This window comes from Saccostrea cucullata, unplaced genomic scaffold (assembly GCF_032062105.1).
Source record: "Saccostrea cucullata isolate Sc308-1 unplaced genomic scaffold, CSIRO_AGI_Scuc_v1 ctg1221, whole genome shotgun sequence".
In the NCBI taxonomy this organism is placed as follows: domain Eukaryota; kingdom Metazoa; phylum Mollusca; class Bivalvia; order Ostreida; family Ostreidae; genus Saccostrea; species Saccostrea cuccullata.
Genome location: NW_026928331.1, coordinates 75,405 through 92,062, shown reverse-complemented (window position 1 = coordinate 92,062; position 16,658 = coordinate 75,405). Strand labels below are relative to the sequence as shown.

Here is a 16,658-nt window from a genome sequence, read left to right as displayed (position 1 = left end):
GGAACACACTTTGATTGATTTGGAAGTTAAAAGTATTCAACACTGAAGCATGATTTTGAAGAATGTAATTCTTAAAAGTACACTAAGAGTATAATTTGGATTTCCAGAATACGTAGAACTAAAGGCAAGTTCTTTTCAAAGGAAACTTTTAGACAAAGGTTTAATCACTGCAACATGCATCTACATGAATATTAACATGTAATTCACAACAACGCTTTTCAGTTTTATAATAATTGTTCACTTAATTGCAATTATATTGAAAAAGAAACCAATGGGCATTGATTGCCACAGGAATAATGCACTCTTTGTAACAAATCTTGATAACATTTGAAAAACCAAGGAAAAAATATTCTCTGGGTTAATAGCGTATGGAATTATTTATATATGTAACTTTTTTATGTTCACTAAAAAAGAAAACTATTTGTAAACAAATAAATTATTGAACATACTCGTAATTATACTTATATACATGTATACGTATATGACATTGATACCTAAATATACAAAAAAGCATAATCAAACAACCTTTTGGGGTCAAATGATTTGTAAGTTGGTTTTCTCAGAAATCGTACATCGTCATAATACTTTTCTAAGAATGTTCCTTAAGATATTCTACGATCTCTACTAGAGCTTTCTGGGAGTTTGAATAGAGATCTGGAATACCAACAAAGGCATGATCCATGCCCTTCCAGTGGCGATGTCTAACATTAATTCCAAGTCGGTCAAGTCTGTTTACTAATAAGAAACTATCATCCCTAAGGGGATCCATTTCTGCAGACAAAATGTATGTTTCAGGAAACCTCTTCAAAACACTGTCGTCTGCTAGTAGAGGAGAAAACAGCGGATCAAGAAGGTATTTGTTCAATTTCTTCGCTAAAGTTGGATTTTCTAGTCTAGGTTTGGATGAATTATTCGCGCCCTCACGAATCTGGGCTGGCAAGTTGTCATTCTCTAACCAAATAGCCTTTTCTTCTACCTCTTTTGTCCAGTGACTATTCTCTAGAAGTTCATCAATATTTACAATTTCCATTCCTAAAGCATAAGCTACGTAAAATTTCATCATTAGTTCAGAAGAAAGAATAGTTGGAACATTTGATCCTCTGTATTTTTGGTAAGATGGCGTGCGGAAATTCACTGCTTGTAATGCAGGATATATGAGAACCAAGTTCCTAATTTTTGGAAGGTTTTCTCTTACTACTGAGGGAGACAGTAACTTTGTCATCATAGCCATGGCTAAATTTCCACCAGCACTATCTCCTTTTAAAAATATAAATAGAAATTAGTTTCTAGTATTCTACAAGTTAAATGGACATGGACACAGTTTCAAGTGAATTTTTTTTAACCAATTTTATTGTTTACAATTTCTAATTAAGGCAATTCTAATGCATGATCAGCAAAATTTGAACATCATTTGTTGATAAACAAACAAGATACGGAACATAAAGTTGAAGTTCTTCACAATGTAAACAAGGCTCGTTCCTTGTTTTTGTTCAAGTATAGAAAATGTCATATTTATAACAAAATGACTTTCAGCAAATCACTAGAAACTGTCTAATCGTATTTAGAACTAACTTCTTAATTGAAATTATCTGCTTTGAATGAACATATATTGTAAACAAAAACATGACAACACTCTGTTTACATAACAAAGGTTTGGAACTCTTAATCTGCTTTGTACCCGACAACTGAAGTTTTTTTATGATCAAAAGAAAGTTCTTAGTTGAATATTTGCAAAAATGGAAAAATTGAAAATTTTAAGCTGAAACGGTATCCATGTCCCTTTAAGAGGTATAAACAAAACATAACAAGTATCCTCGAAGTAAAAGTCCGAGTTTTGCGAAGAATTCAGTTTTCAATCTACAGACATCATACTTCTCTGATAACAATGGTTTCGGACACTCGATGTGGAAAAAGAAATTTCTAAGCATGACTTGCATAAATGTAAATACAAAAGAAAAAAAAATGGCACTTTTCTGTGTTTATTAACATTACTGTGGAAACATACCCATCAATGTGACATTGTTCTGGTCTATTCCAAGAGATTCTCTGTTTTCTAAAACATAACGAGTAACGGCAAAACAATCGTCCGGTGCAGCCGGAAATGGGTTTTCTGGAGCGAGGCGATAACTGTAATGTTGAAGATTTTGAATATTTTTATTGAAATGATGGATGTTAAAACAATCATTGGTCTATTTCGCTTTTTTTTAATAATCAGATAATTAAATAATTTTTTAAATAATTATTTTAGACATAAATATGGCAAAACCTCAAAATTGTACTTATTAAATGTTATCTTGTGGAGTTGAAGGCATCATGAAAAATTAATTAATCTATATGATTTCAAAAAAGTTGTCTGAAGGCTTTGTGGTAATACATATCAAATGTAAAACTGAAGTGGTAGCAATCTAAGATTAGAAATTTTGAACTGACGAATTATTCTCAATGATCAAAGTGTCATTTTTCTTATATCTCTTGATAAGAAAAGATATTTTAAAAGTTTTATGTACTGTAATGCAGTAAACACTCCGTAAATTTTTCAACTGTTTATTCAGTCTTCATTATTCAATACAGACATTTAGTGATGCCTGTGATGCTAAGGTTAGAAATGTTACCAATGACTCAAAACTGTTTGTTTACAATTAAGAAATATATTTAAAATGCTGTTTTTCTACGATCTTGAAATGTTTGAAAGTTCGACACATACATATGTATTCAAGAGGTCGTGACAGGAAATAAACGGACAAATCAAAAATCTTAACTGAGGTCTCATAATTTAAAAAAGAAAGAGAGAAAAAAAAGATCTTCGCCTTATCTTTTGTTTACTTACCGAACTGATACAATAACCATTTTCCTCAATCGTACCAAAATTCTAAGCACCGAGTCATATCCCTCTACGAAAAATAAAAATGAAGAAGTACATTAAATAATTTTCCACAAATCGCAATCTTTTTTTCTCTTTTATTCTTTACAAAATGGTAGATGTAAAGAAAAGATAATGCTGAAAGAACATGCAAAGTATAAAATTGTGAAAAAATGGCTGGAAAATTGCAGATTCGAAGAATAAAATTTTTAATTCATTTATGACATTCCTATCATGTAATAATCATGGAAACACCCAAAAACTGATTTTCATTTAGTTTTTTTTCAACTTTCGTCGTATTTTATTACTGATATAACTCACCCCACACTTCCCAGCACCACCCTCCTCCGTGAAAATATATCACTCCGGGGAGTTTCTCGTCACTGGTATTTGTTCCTACCGGGCGAAATATCCGGACAGGAATGCCTCCTAATACCGTGTTTTCTGTCTGGGTGTAAGATATGTTTACTTTGTTATTTATTTTTACATAATTTCTCACCGAATTAACGAAATAAACTTATAATGAAAATATGTTAAAATGTTCTTAGATCAATGTCTTGATCTACACTTTAAAAACAGTGACGGATATGCGAATATTCAATATATAAGCTTCGGGATACTCAAACAAGACAAAAAATGCATAATTTATATATTCTAGACTTACAAAGGGAGAAATATGAAGGAATCTGTGTAATAATCTTTTAACTTGTACTAATCAAATGTATATATATATATATATATATATATATATATATATATATATATATATATATATATATATATATATATATATATATATATATAAAAATTTACACTTAAAAAATATCTAGAGTTTTAGGTTTTGAACAATAATAAAAAGCATGCTCATAATTTGAAGTTCATATTACATGTATATGTGCATATTTTTTAGGTTCTATACATAAAAGTATAATTATAAAACTTACTATTACAGTGTCCCCCGTGTGTTGTTTGGGTGGGGGTTCTAGTCGAAGTAACACGACTTCATGGCCTCTTCCTAACCACATTCTTAACTTAGTCTGCCGTAAAAATAATGTTTTATACTTTACTAGTTACAGAATTATGGAATAACTGTCTAATTTTTCGATTTCATGATGTGATCAATCGATTGACTTGCGTGATAATTTGCATGCGTAAAATTATCACGCAAGCCAATCGATTGATCATCGTCATGAAATCGAAAAATCTGACAGTTATTCCTTATATTTACATGCTATTGATTCCACCAATCCACGTGCTACAAGCCCCGCTTCTTGTCTCTATTTGTCCCGCCCTGCACGTGATTTTTTTAAACCGCGCCTATCGATGAACCAATACATCGATGGAGGAATAAAGTACATTAACTATTTGTAATTTTATCTCGAACAGACATTGGAAATGTAAATATTTAAGGAATAACTGTCTAGTTTTTTGGTTTCATGATGTGATCAATCGATTGGCTTGCTTGATAACTTGCATAAAGGCGTTTATGCATAAAATAATTGCGCAAGCCAATCGATTGATCATCGTGACGGTCATGAAATCAAAAAAATCTGACAGTTATTCCTTATATTTACATGTACATGCTCTCGATTCCGCAAACCAACGTGCTCTAAGCCCCGCTTCTGTCTCTATTTGTCCCGCCCCGCACGTGATTTTTTAAACCGCGCCTATCGATGAACCAGTCAAATTATGGTGTGTTCCCCGAACGTTAAGAGGCCCTCTGAGGGGCACAGGTAGAGTTTACCTGTGTTACCTGTGTCTTAAACTGTATGAATAAACTACCTGCATTTATATGACTGTTTCAAAGACTTGTAAGTTATATTGGTAAAATCTTAGCGATAAGTCCTATAAAATGAATTAAATGTTGTTCAATTTTTTAAATATTTTTTACTCAAATGTTCAAAGTATTTACTAGGTATTTTAGTCAATCTATATTAATCAATGTTTCAAAAATCTTACCAATAATTCCTATAAATTGAATTAAATGTTTTTCAAATGTTAAAAATATTTTTCTACTCAAATTTTTAAAGTATTTATTTTAATTTTGTAGCATAAAACTACCTTCATTTAAATTAGAAAAAAGTTTATTTTATTGTGCTAATTGATCTTGACATTGTAGATATATTTTATTTAATTTTTTTCAATACATCCGTTGAATTCTTTTATTTTTTTATAGTACTTAATAATTTTCATGTCCGTTTTTAGCTTAAGTTGTAAGCATTTACTCTGAATACATTTAATGTAATAACAATTTATCATTTTCAAAATCGTTTTAAGTCTCCATGATAAAACTTAAATCTTAAGACTATTAATTTTATTTTATGCATTTGTGAAAATGTACAAAGAAGCATACATGTAGCATTCAATAATTTGAAAACAAATCACTACTGTGAATTTTGAATATAATTTCAACTAACAACATAAATTATGAATAATTGGTATTGAGACTGGTTAGATCAGTTCACTTTGAAAGTTAGATAAGACTTTTTCTGTGATGGCTCATTTTACACCTGTCCCAGCCTCAAAATCTGAGCTTATGAGATGAGAGATTAAACCCAATAAATGTGAAAAAAGTGCTAATAAATGTATAGAACTGAAGTGATATAAACTCTGCTTCCCATATTAATATAAGATATGAAAAGCATATTAAATAGTACTTAAAATGTGATTTTAATGAAGAGTGCTCAAAGTGTTTCATGAATTTTAAAAATTAAATATTTGTAAATAATAAACTTGTCATCACTTTACATACATTGTGTCATAGTGCTTGTAAAGAAATGTACTGAAATAAAAATATTCATATGAAAAAACACTTGTTTGGTGTCTTGAAATATAGTTATTTAATCAAATAAATTATGGTTTGGTTCATATTCTTTCTCAGAAAAATAAATATATTTGATTTAGAATATTAAATCAAGATAACTTTCTCAGAAAAATAGATATATTTGATTTAGAATATTAAATCAAGATAACACAGGTAAACTCTACCTGTGCCCCTCAGAGGGCCTCTTAATTGAGTGTGATAATTATACTGTTTATATAGGTTTTAGACGTTCGGGGAATAAACCCAAATTATAAATGCAGAAATAAAAAGCCGTATTGACCTTGCAGACATCGTTTTTAGTAAGTATTTAGACATTTAGCCAAACCCTTGGAAATAAAATGAGAAAACGAACGCAAAAGTCGGCAAATAACAATCTACTTAAAAATGGAACAAACAAATTAAATGATTTTTAAACGTACGAAAAAAATAGATTATTTATAACTTTACAAAAAATTAAAAGATAAGTATACCTGCAAAAGAACTGTTAATACTGTCTAAATATCTTACCACTCTTCCCATGATCCACCACATGAGCAGTAAAATCCGCCTCTTCATTATTTCCTCCGCTGGTGGTGGCATTGGAATAATGAAAAACCTGTACGTCAGAATTGCTAAAATTCCAACGCCAAATACGAGACTTCCCTCGAAAAGGCAGGCCATATTGAATTGTACGAAGAATTCTCCCGGTGGTCTTTAATGTACTGTATCTGTCTATATAAAAAAATATCATAAATAATACTTTTTTATAATATAATGAAATGTGCACGATAATTATTATGGTCCGAAATGTCTGACGTTTTTAGAATTTTGAAATTTATGTGATAAGCACTAAAAATATATCCATTAAAATCATAAAAAGGCGTGGAAAACGTGAGAAATTTCGGAACTATATAATTGTTTGATTATACGCATGTCACTTATCATTGATGCAGAACACAGACCTTTAGATCGCTGAAATCCGTATACTTTATACTAAACTAAGACACAACTGATTACCTAATTATGATCTTTATAAACGCAATATAATCAAAAGTCCTCTTATTGTTCATGTGGAAAGTATGAAGATGTTTATCATTATTTTTTTGCTTGTAGAAAGTATGCAAATGCTAGAAACAATCTTTTTAACCACCTGTTCATGACTGAAGAATTGGCTGGACACTAATCTGTTATTATGGGGTGATAGAGGTTTGCCTGTTTCAAGTATTCAACTAAAAATAATATTTTTGCTGCTGTCCATTGTTTATTACTGAAACGTATAAATTTTAAATTGAATTGTTATTAACTTATATCACTTGAAAATATTATAAATATTACATTTCAATGTATTATTTGCATGACATATTGCTATGTTATTGTTTATGGAGAGGAACCAGTAAGTTGTAAGAAGTTGTAAGAACTTGTTTCTAATCCATTTGATTCTTCAATAAAATATAATATGTTCAAACCAAAAAAAAAAAAAAAAAAAAAAAAAATGAGATGTATAAAAAAGATAAAAGTATAGAACTCCTTACATATACATAAACAATCTTCACTACTATCAAAATTCATTGCGAAATTCCAGATACTGTACTTCCTGAGATATTCTGAAATCAATTACAAAACTGACCTACTTTTTTAAAATCGAAATTATAGTTTGGGCCCCTGATCATTCACAGCCATTGTTTGAAATGCAGTGAAGAGATGCATAGTACATGTATTTGCACAATCTTTCAACAGTTGATTTCTTACTCCAGATCGTAAGGTTACCTACCTACCTACCTAGTCCTTGTTATGTCCGTGGGCACATAGGGCAAGGACTAGATTTCTCCACTTCTCTCTATCTTAAGCATTTCTTTCTAGCTCTCCCCATGTTAGCTTGTGGTCCCTCATTTCTTTTTCAACTGTCCTTCGCCAGGTGGTCTTTGGCCGACCAGGTTTCTTCTTCCTTTCCGGTGTCCATCTAAGGGCTACTTGGGTGATGTTGTCAACACATGCCCTATCCATCGCCATCTCCGTTTAGTCAACAAAGTTCGCATGTTGTCTGTGCTGGCCTTCTCATGTAGTTCCAAATTTGTAATTTTGTTTGGCCAGAAAATCCTCATGATCTTTCTGAGGCATCCATTGTGGAAACTAGAGAGTTTGCATATGTCTCCTTCTGTCATTCTCCAGCATTGTGACCCATAGAGTAGGACAGATAGTACGCAACTGTTATAAATTCTTATTTTTGTCCTTCTACTTATATATAAATAGAAGATCGTAAGGTTAAGTCTGTAATAATTCCTTTCGCGAAAAAATAATTAGAAAACTGCAATGAACAATTCAACAATCAGCCCAAGCTGATGTTGATTTAAAAAAAAAAAAAAAAAAAAAAAAAAAAAAAAAAAAAAAAAAATAAAAAAAAAACAAAAAACTAAGGCCAAGTTTGGACTTTGTTTCAGAATATATCGGGAAGTATACGGAATTTCGGAATGAATTTTGTTAGCAGGCGAATGAAGATTGTTTATAAAATATATATTGATATGGATAGAAAGTAAAATTGTAGAATTAAAGCAATTGATCTAAAAGAATTTTATTGGCCAAAGTGGGCACCCGGCCTATGTAAAGATTTCCACACTTTTTTTTAACACCACCATTATTTTTTGTAAGCGATCCAAGGGCCTATAATGCAGAATATGAAGAAAAAAATTCTGACCGAGAATTTCAAAACGTATAGGCCGCCATACAAGCGGCTGGATAATCTGAGAAATGTCAAATATCATAACCATGTAGGGCCTGCAGTATGTACACCAATAATGCTCGGCGGTGCAGTTATGGAATATAACTGAAAAGTAGTTCACTAATAACGAAATACTGCATGCTTGAATACAGACATATGTATATATAAATTTCTTACCTGTATGGCCAAGAACTGGGTGTACGTCAGTATTTGTTATCAGGCTGGTATTTGTTTAACAGGGTATAAGGTTCAGTAAATGACAAAATTTCTTGTCTTGTTTCAGGATGACTGACGTGTAGAAATACGTACTGTATTTTCCCTTTCATAACGCAATAGAATGCCTTTAAATATTGTATGGCGGGCTCTTTGTATATTGAATACCATTTTTCATTTCGATCGGGTTCGTTTATTATACGAAAGTGAAAGTAAGAGCACCACACACACGTGTTGTTATACTTGTGCTGAAAAATGACAGATACTGGTACTGAGGATGACGATTGGCTATTTGATTCGGTTACAAGGTAAAATACTTTTTGTAACTTTGTGTGAAACAAAGCGACTCTACTGTTTTCAACGGCACCTTACTTTCAGCAGCAACAGCTGACATGAGTACTTACCTGCTTACTTTAATATTGTTATTATTTATTTAAATAAGTAAATGCTGTTTGTATATAGCTTTCTAATAATTTGATTCTTAAATTCCTTTTTGTAGATACAAACATCTGCACATGTACGATCTACAATATCCAGTGACAGCATTAGAATGGATTGACACAAACGGTTTGTACACAGATCACAGAGGCTTGTCGCGATTTATTTGTCAACCTCTCGATTTTATTGCCCACCCCTAAATTAAAGGAGTGGTCAAATTAAAAGAGACAAATAAATCATAACGAGCCCCTGTGTACATTTAAACATTTATCATTATCATAATTAGTAGAGTAATTTTTTTTAATTAAATTCAATCTGTGAAAGACTGGCAGATTGATGTAGAATTGTTTGTCAAGGATTCTTGAGAACTGATCTGCTTCATCACATTTTCTCTATTTTAGTTCATGTACAAAACGTAATTTCCATAATGATATGAAAATTTCCAGGCTGTTTTATGTACATGTTTAACTAATAGGTAGCTGTGTTGCAACAAGAGGGATGTATAAACATGAAGTAACTGAACTTAGCCTTCCAGATAAACTATGTTCAGCTGAAGATATGGTAAGATTTTTTTTTATCAAGTTTAAATTAAATTTAAAATATCTGACAATTTTTAGAACCAAAGAAAGCAATATTTTAAAGTATTGAAGTATGCAGTTGATGTGTACTCATATGATAATTTAAAAAAATAAAAATATATATACTATAAAGTACGAGTTAATCATTACTTTCAAAGCTTACAAAGCAACTCGACCTCCCCTTCCCCAAGAAAAATGATTATGAAGTTAAAAAAATACAAATAATGCAAAAGCAAGTTAATTCAAACCTTTGGATTTCTTAAGGGTCATTGATACTCTGATAAGAGAGATAACTCTTATTATTATACTTTCATGTTAAATACTAAAATCTGATTGGTTTAGACGCAGTTAACAATCCGTTCTATTACCCTCAGCCATAGCAACACACGTGACAACGGGTAACACAACGGTAATGCCACATGCGGTTCACCGTAGAATTCTAAAAGCGTCAGTTGCGCGTTTGAAAGAACCGGAATAAACCTAATGTCAATAAAAGCTTGCGTCCGATGTAGCTTACTTGAAAACAACAAACGACAGACGAAACATGCTTGCAAGTGCAGAAATAACGAAACTTTAGATGATAAAGGACTTTTAGGGTATCAAACAAACAATAAAGAGGTCAGTAAATCTTTTTCGAAGTAGCAGGGAGTTTCAAAGTTTTCTAAACGTGAACGTAAAGACGATCGATGATTTTTTTGCTGACATCCTAAATCAACAATACATTCAGTATAATAAAATGAATGGTGCCTGTTTTGGAGGGTAACAGTTGAAATTGACACCCCTCGGAAAACCATTGTCAACCTCCGCTGACGCGTCGGTTGACAATGGTTTTCCTTGGGGTGTCAGTTTCAACTGTTACCCTCCAAAACAGGCACCATTTATATAATGACATAGATGTCTATTATTCCTTTATAGATTTGCCAAGATGAAGTGTCTTTTTTGTCCAAATTTGCACCGCAAGCTTTGCTACACTTGTCGGTATTTTACTTATAAAATACATTTCTTTTGGAAAATCATTAAGGTTCAAGTAACATTTTATATGAGTGAGCAGAGGATTTATGAACCTTAATCATGTTAATACAAGAGCTGTGAGCTGATAAGATTTTATTTTCATGATGAATGTTATAGGCATTGTCAAAGAACAGAGATTTCCAGGTTCTTACGGGTGGGTTCAGTTCCACAGAGATCAGGGATATCAAGCACATCCTGGGAACAAGGTTAGCATTCAAGTACACCCTTACAACTTTTACAATATCTAACATTGTTCTGAAAAAATAGGTTTTTTTGGATGGAAAGAGGATCTATGTATTCATGTTTCATAAATGATCAAAAATGAATAATACTGCACTTTAATACCCGGTACTTTTGAATAAGGTTTAGATTTTTTGATTCCTTCTGATAATATCAAACTGTAATTTGTACTGACAGATTAATTTGCACAAGTGCTGTCAATGCCGAAGGTCAGCTGGTTATATGGAATTTAGGATCTCATGATACAGGTATGTATTACTGGGGTAAATTTTTTTTGATAAAATTAATTTGTACTGCAATAATGTATGAAATACAAATCTTGTGTAATGAGATTCATCTGTACATAGCTTTTGAGATAATGTTTGCTTGAAAAAGTTTAGACTATGAATTATTTAAAGTTCACCCGTCTATTGCATATTTTCACACTATAGTCCTTTATTCATAATGTTTATCATTTATAAAGCAATAAAAAATTTATATATCACTGTTATTTTTTTTCTAATGATTGCTGGTATTTATTAATGTCTTACAATTATTAATATTGTTCCTCATGTTTCAGTAAAAAACTGAAAAAAATGATTATTTTTTTGGAAATTACATTGGAAGGTACATTTATATTGATATTGCTGATATTTCAGATCTGATTAAAGTAGACAGAAAGTTGAAGAACATAAAACCAAGAGGGTGAGTATTATTAAACTGTAAATTTATTAGATTTCTGATTTCAAATTCATTATATGCCTTAATCTAATACACCTACCTTTGCCATGTCATCTCAAAGATGCATGGATTTTTAATATACTGTAGATCACTAGAATTTGCAACACTTAAATTTTGCGAGGTAGCTATATCGCATTTATGAGCAAGACAAAATTTTTCACATTCAAGCTGTGGTCATTTTTGTATATAATCATTAATGAAACAGAGATATGTGAGAAAATGTTTTTACAAGCAGGCAGACTCTTGATAATTACTCAAAATGAAGTTCTTACGAAAAATAAAAATGACAAAAACTTGCATTCATATAAGTATGAATATCTATGACTTCATGCAGCTATAAATTAATTGGTCAGCTAATGATTAATTACAGATCATGGTCATTAATAGCAGTACAAAATCAGGATCATGTGACTTTTGGTTCTCATGGAGATAACCTTTGTTGCACAGACATCATAGCCCATTCTATTGTACAAGGCACTAGTGGTATGTATAACTTTTATTTCACTCCATTGAAAAAATAATTTTTTTTCTTCATAATTTTATTCTTTCTTGCTGTACTTAGTCCTTATTATACTAGTCTAGTAGGAGTCCAGTCATGACAAAGTACATCTGCATGGGGTGTCTCTTAGTTCTAATCCTGGTCTAATTTTTTGCACTATTTGCATGAAATCAGTAAACTCTGCATGTTAAAAAATATACATATTTTCCAATAAATCTGCAGAGATGTGGTTGTTTCTGATGATCTTATAATAGTATACAGCTAAATATGGCTCACAGAGCAGGTTACTTTTTGGCACCTTTACATTTTGAAAATAGAATTTTTTTATTTAATTTTTTCTCCAGAATTTTCAAATGCTGGCAAAATTACAAGCATCAGAAAATCGGACTCACATACTGTGTTTTGTTGTCTTATAAATGGAAAATTACTTAAATGGGACAGGAGGGAGAAATTACCAGTTGTTCTTGACACTAGTTCTGAACAGTCTTCTAACTGGACTCTAGATCTTAAAGGGAATGATGTAGTTCAGTTATCATGTATGGGTCGTGTTCATTTCCTTGATGTCAGGAAACCTGACCAGAAGATAAGCTCCAGTAATATTGGCTTAACATCTATAGATGTAGAGAACCTCAGAATTTGTTTAAAGGTAAGTTAATTGCAAGTTCCTTCATACTTTTTTGGGGAAACAACTGTTAGTCAAATTTAGATTTATCAATGACTTTCGGTGCAATAATTTGTATTTCAAATCTAAGAAATTCATGTATAAATCATTACAAAAATAAGGCACACTGAGTTGTAAAAACTGTTTTTTCATAGTTCAAATAATATAACCAGATGTATGCGCCCTGAATAAAATTTTTATTTTATATAACATATGATATATCGAGTTATGTATTATATGGAACTTCATTTTTATTTTATATAACATATGATATATCTTATGTATTATATGTTCATATTAATGCAGCTCCAGTTCTATTTTAAAGCAAATTGTAAATAAGACTTTTGAGTGCGTAGAAAACTGACAATTTTTAATAACATGTATATTTGTGAATTTATCTCTTCTCAGAAGGAGAATGATCACCTTATGCAGTACTCAGTTTCAGGTAAGGCTACAATGCATAAATTCACTTCTCTGGTTCTCAGATAAATTTTCTCCAACAAAAATGCGGTTGGGAGGCTCTTTTTTATAATCATTTTATTGGTTATAAAGTAGATAAGGGAAGCAATTTTGTTAAAACTGGAATTTTCTATAAAATAATGTTAAAAATCCTTTGTATATAGATATATTTCCCAAACTTTCTTATCTGATCAAAAGGTTTGATTTATATATGGATAATCCATGTGTGGGCATTGTAGGCATTATAGATCTTTGATTTTAAAACGTCAAGTCTCATTAAAAAATGGCTACCGCAGTGATGTTTAAGTACTAAACTGGAAGAAAATGAATGATGTCTATAAAACATGTAAATAGTGGAAATATTCAACTTGCATTTACAACTTTTATTTTATCAAAAAATCTTATTTAAATTTGCAATTGGGCTACCTTCAAAGTTCATAAGCAGATTTTAATTTGGCAGTAAATATTTATTGAATGAATGATATCTATAATACAAACTGAAAATTTTTAACTAATTGAACCAATTGATGTCTGAACGTTTTAATCAGTCCTTCAAAGCTCATGCAGATTTGAAGTAATACACGTTTATAATAAGGTTCCAGGATAGATAAATCTTCATTATAAACATAATTTGGTAAAATCATTAGCGGAGTGAAAATACTTCACTGTAAGAGTAAATTCACTGAATGTATTTTACTGTATATCTGCAATCAAAGGATACCTCAAAGTTTTAGAGAGTCATTTATATTTATTATTATTCAACATCTATGCCCAAACCATCAGATTTTTCAAACTTTTAGTTCTCCTTTATATATTATTCAACTTCTATACCCAAAACCATCAGATATCATAAACTTTTTCTTCAGTCCATCAAAAATGTGAACATACAGAATATCTGTATCAGAAATCCTTTGTGAGAGTTCAACTAGATAAACAAATACAATGTATAATTATTCTTAGGAAAAGTCCCTTTTAAAGAAAAGAGTTTGTTTTGCTTTATCTTCTAAAATTTAACTTTCTTTGGAATATATATACACTTTTCAAAAGTCTCTCCAAATAATTCATTTTTTTTTCAAAGTGTTACAAATAAAGACATACAATTCCAATATTTACAGGGTTTGATGGAAATGTTTACCTGTATTCAAAAGAATCATCATCCCCAATATTTGTTCATGAAGGACATGTTAGAAATTGTAGTGATGACCCTTTGGTTGTTAAGGTTGTAACTCATCTAAGTCACCCAATAGAGGATGTAATTTTATCAGCTGCGACGGACGGGTCCTTGCATGCATGGCAGAACACTTGAAGAAAGGGTTCAAACTATTATACAGTTGAACCTTTATTTGTAAAACTGGATGGAACTGAGAAGAAAATACTTACAGATATCTGAGGATTTGAGATATCCAGGAAAAATTATTTAAAGATTAAGCTTTTGAGAATTTCAAATCATTTCAACATATCCATTGTATTTGAGATTTCAGTTTTCATCAAGATACTTTAATTTCAAATGCGTTATATTTTATTCCGTTATGTTAGCTTTTCAGAGATTGAAATCTACATGTATACCAGTTACAGTTTTTTTTATAAGCAATAATTGTTGAAATTGAATTGAAGCCAATTTCACAGATGTGAAGGGACTCGGTTTCTTTGGAAATTCAAATTAAATGTCGTAAAAATTGTTCCAGATTTACTACATATATTGGCTAACCAAGTATTTAATGTATACATTGCTGATTTTTCCAACATAGCTATGATTGTTTATATGATGGATGTTATGTTATGTAATCAATATTTTTATGCCTTTACCTTTTTTTAATTCTGTATTTATTTAAAAACTTACATATTAAACTGTTAAAAATGTTCATATTTATATTTTTGTTTAGAACTTAATCACAAATTTTCATGGGGGTTTAATTTTTGTTGTTTTCGAGGTGTGAAGAGACTCACGAATTCATGTCCACCACGAAATGTAAAATGTGACATATAAACTACTCAACAATTCTACATCCACGAAATCAAATCCCCACGAACCAAGAGTTTTTCCTCAAACCACGAAAATTTGACTCCACGAAAATGTGTGATTTTACAGTATGTAATTTTTCTTAAAAGATTAACCTTATGGTCATTTTTTTCACTTTACACATGTAAAATCACGTTCATATAGTTTTTGGTGGATTTAAGGATAATAATAAATACATGCACACTGTTTAACCAATGATTTATTACCGGCGGAAACTACTACAACCTTTGAGCAATTTTTTAAAGATGTATCACTCCATCAAGAGACAGCAGAACCTAAGTTCTTATTTCTTACAATAATATTTTAAGCTGTTTCTCTCGTTAACACATTTGAAAAACATGTAATACATGTAGTCACTAAAAATTTTGTCAGAAAGTGTGAATAACCTTTGAAAATCAATATTTTATCAATGGTAAATGTGATTTGTAGTAAACCATTTTTAATGTATGGGACCTCCGACCCCATGGTTTATGGGATCGAAATATTGTTACATAAACAAGTCAATTTTACATGAAAAAAAGTTAAAATTATCAGTTACTTTTTGGTATGCCATTACAGTGTAATTTTAGTATATTTTATAAAATGAAAAATATGAAACAGGTGCGCAAAATATGATCTGAGTTGTCATTTTATTTTGACATAATTATGATAGAGATGAAAGTTGGAACCACAAACAGTGTAGATCTCCAAATTGTTTTGATACACACCTTTCGGTCCTTCGATGGACGTTTGAGATAACATTTTCATTCAGATAATATTCCACGAGGCATTTAATGTGACAGCCGAAATAAATCAAACACTACTAGTTAGCCGATAAAAGGAATATAGTTCAAGTAAGACATTTTCAGTCTGTTTTCCTTAATTTTCATGGAAGATATCCACAACATTATTATCATGTTTTCAAACGAGGAAACATGCTCCACTCCAAGGGAAAATAAATCGGAAATAAAAAGCAAAAATTGGTGATTTACAACAATGAATATAGACATATCTCTCCAGGAACAGTAAGAGCAAGAGTAAAACGAAAGCTGCATTTAATTGTTGCGAAGATTGAACTTTCTTATTTAATTTTCATTTTTTACTGCATACTTCTGAAGATATTTGTTGCTTGCTAATCTGAATGCGGTAAGCCTTTTAAAGCTTGACAAATCGACAAAATTATCTGACATAGTCAAGCTTTTCTAATTATCTACATGTAACAAGTCGACATATCATTTGACAGGTCCACATTATGATAGCTTATTACAAGTCCACATCATTAACTGACAGGTAGCATAGCATTTGACAGGTCAGACAACGACTTGCCAGATGAATGTGTCAGCTTGTCAGATAATTATGTTGATATCCAGAAAAATAATATGCAGAATTTTCAGAAAATCATCTCTTCATGTCAGTCAAATTTGTCGACTTGTTAGATAATTATACTTGTATTTAATATAC

At 30.9% G+C, this 16,658-nt stretch overlaps 2 protein-coding genes across 2 annotated transcripts; one reads left to right on the top strand and one right to left on the bottom strand.

Annotated features, from left to right (window-relative positions):
* Nucleotides 1-362: 362 nt before the first annotated feature.
* On the bottom strand, nt 363-8,682 carry LOC134277237 (arylacetamide deacetylase-like). The gene is made up of 7 exons (XM_062759555.1): nt 8,557-8,682; nt 6,192-6,395; nt 3,805-3,897; nt 3,182-3,308; nt 2,828-2,891; nt 2,006-2,127; nt 363-1,257 (listed from the first exon to the last, which is right to left on the bottom strand). Exons 2-7 carry the CDS (start codon nt 6,342-6,344, stop codon nt 590-592), a joined length of 1,227 nt encoding a protein of 408 aa, XP_062615539.1. The 5' UTR covers nt 6,345-6,395; nt 8,557-8,682; the 3' UTR covers nt 363-589.
* Nucleotides 8,683-8,695: 13 nt separating this feature from the next.
* LOC134277235 (WD repeat-containing protein 73-like) lies at nt 8,696-14,709 on the top strand. The gene is made up of 10 exons (XM_062759552.1): nt 8,696-8,900; nt 9,092-9,163; nt 9,510-9,591; nt 10,737-10,825; nt 11,037-11,107; nt 11,498-11,543; nt 11,950-12,062; nt 12,423-12,724; nt 13,148-13,184; nt 14,314-14,709. The coding sequence occupies exons 1-10, from the start codon at nt 8,848-8,850 to the stop codon at nt 14,502-14,504; spliced, it is 1,056 nt and encodes a 351-aa protein (XP_062615536.1). The 5' UTR covers nt 8,696-8,847; the 3' UTR covers nt 14,505-14,709.
* The last annotated feature ends 1,949 nt before the right edge of the window (nt 14,710-16,658 follow it).

Coding starts and splice junctions, on each gene's coding strand:
- LOC134277235 (XM_062759552.1), top strand. CDS start 8,848: ATGACAGATACTGGTACTGAGGATGACGATTGGCTATTTGATTCGGTT. Junction 10,826..11,036: donor AAGCACATCCTGGGAACAAG/GTTAGCATTCAA, acceptor TTGTACTGACAG/ATTAATTTGCACAAGTGCTG. Junction 13,185..14,313: donor TATGCAGTACTCAGTTTCAG/GTAAGGCTACAA, acceptor CAATATTTACAG/GGTTTGATGGAAATGTTTAC.
- LOC134277237 (XM_062759555.1), bottom strand. CDS start 6,344: ATGGCCTGCCTTTTCGAGGGAAGTCTCGTATTTGGCGTTGGAATTTTA. Junction 3,309..3,804: donor ACACGGGGGACACTGTAATA/GTAAGTTTTATA, acceptor TCTTACACCCAG/ACAGAAAACACGGTATTAGG. Junction 1,258..2,005: donor GAACAATGTCACATTGATGG/GTATGTTTCCAC, acceptor TATTTTTAAAAG/GAGATAGTGCTGGTGGAAAT.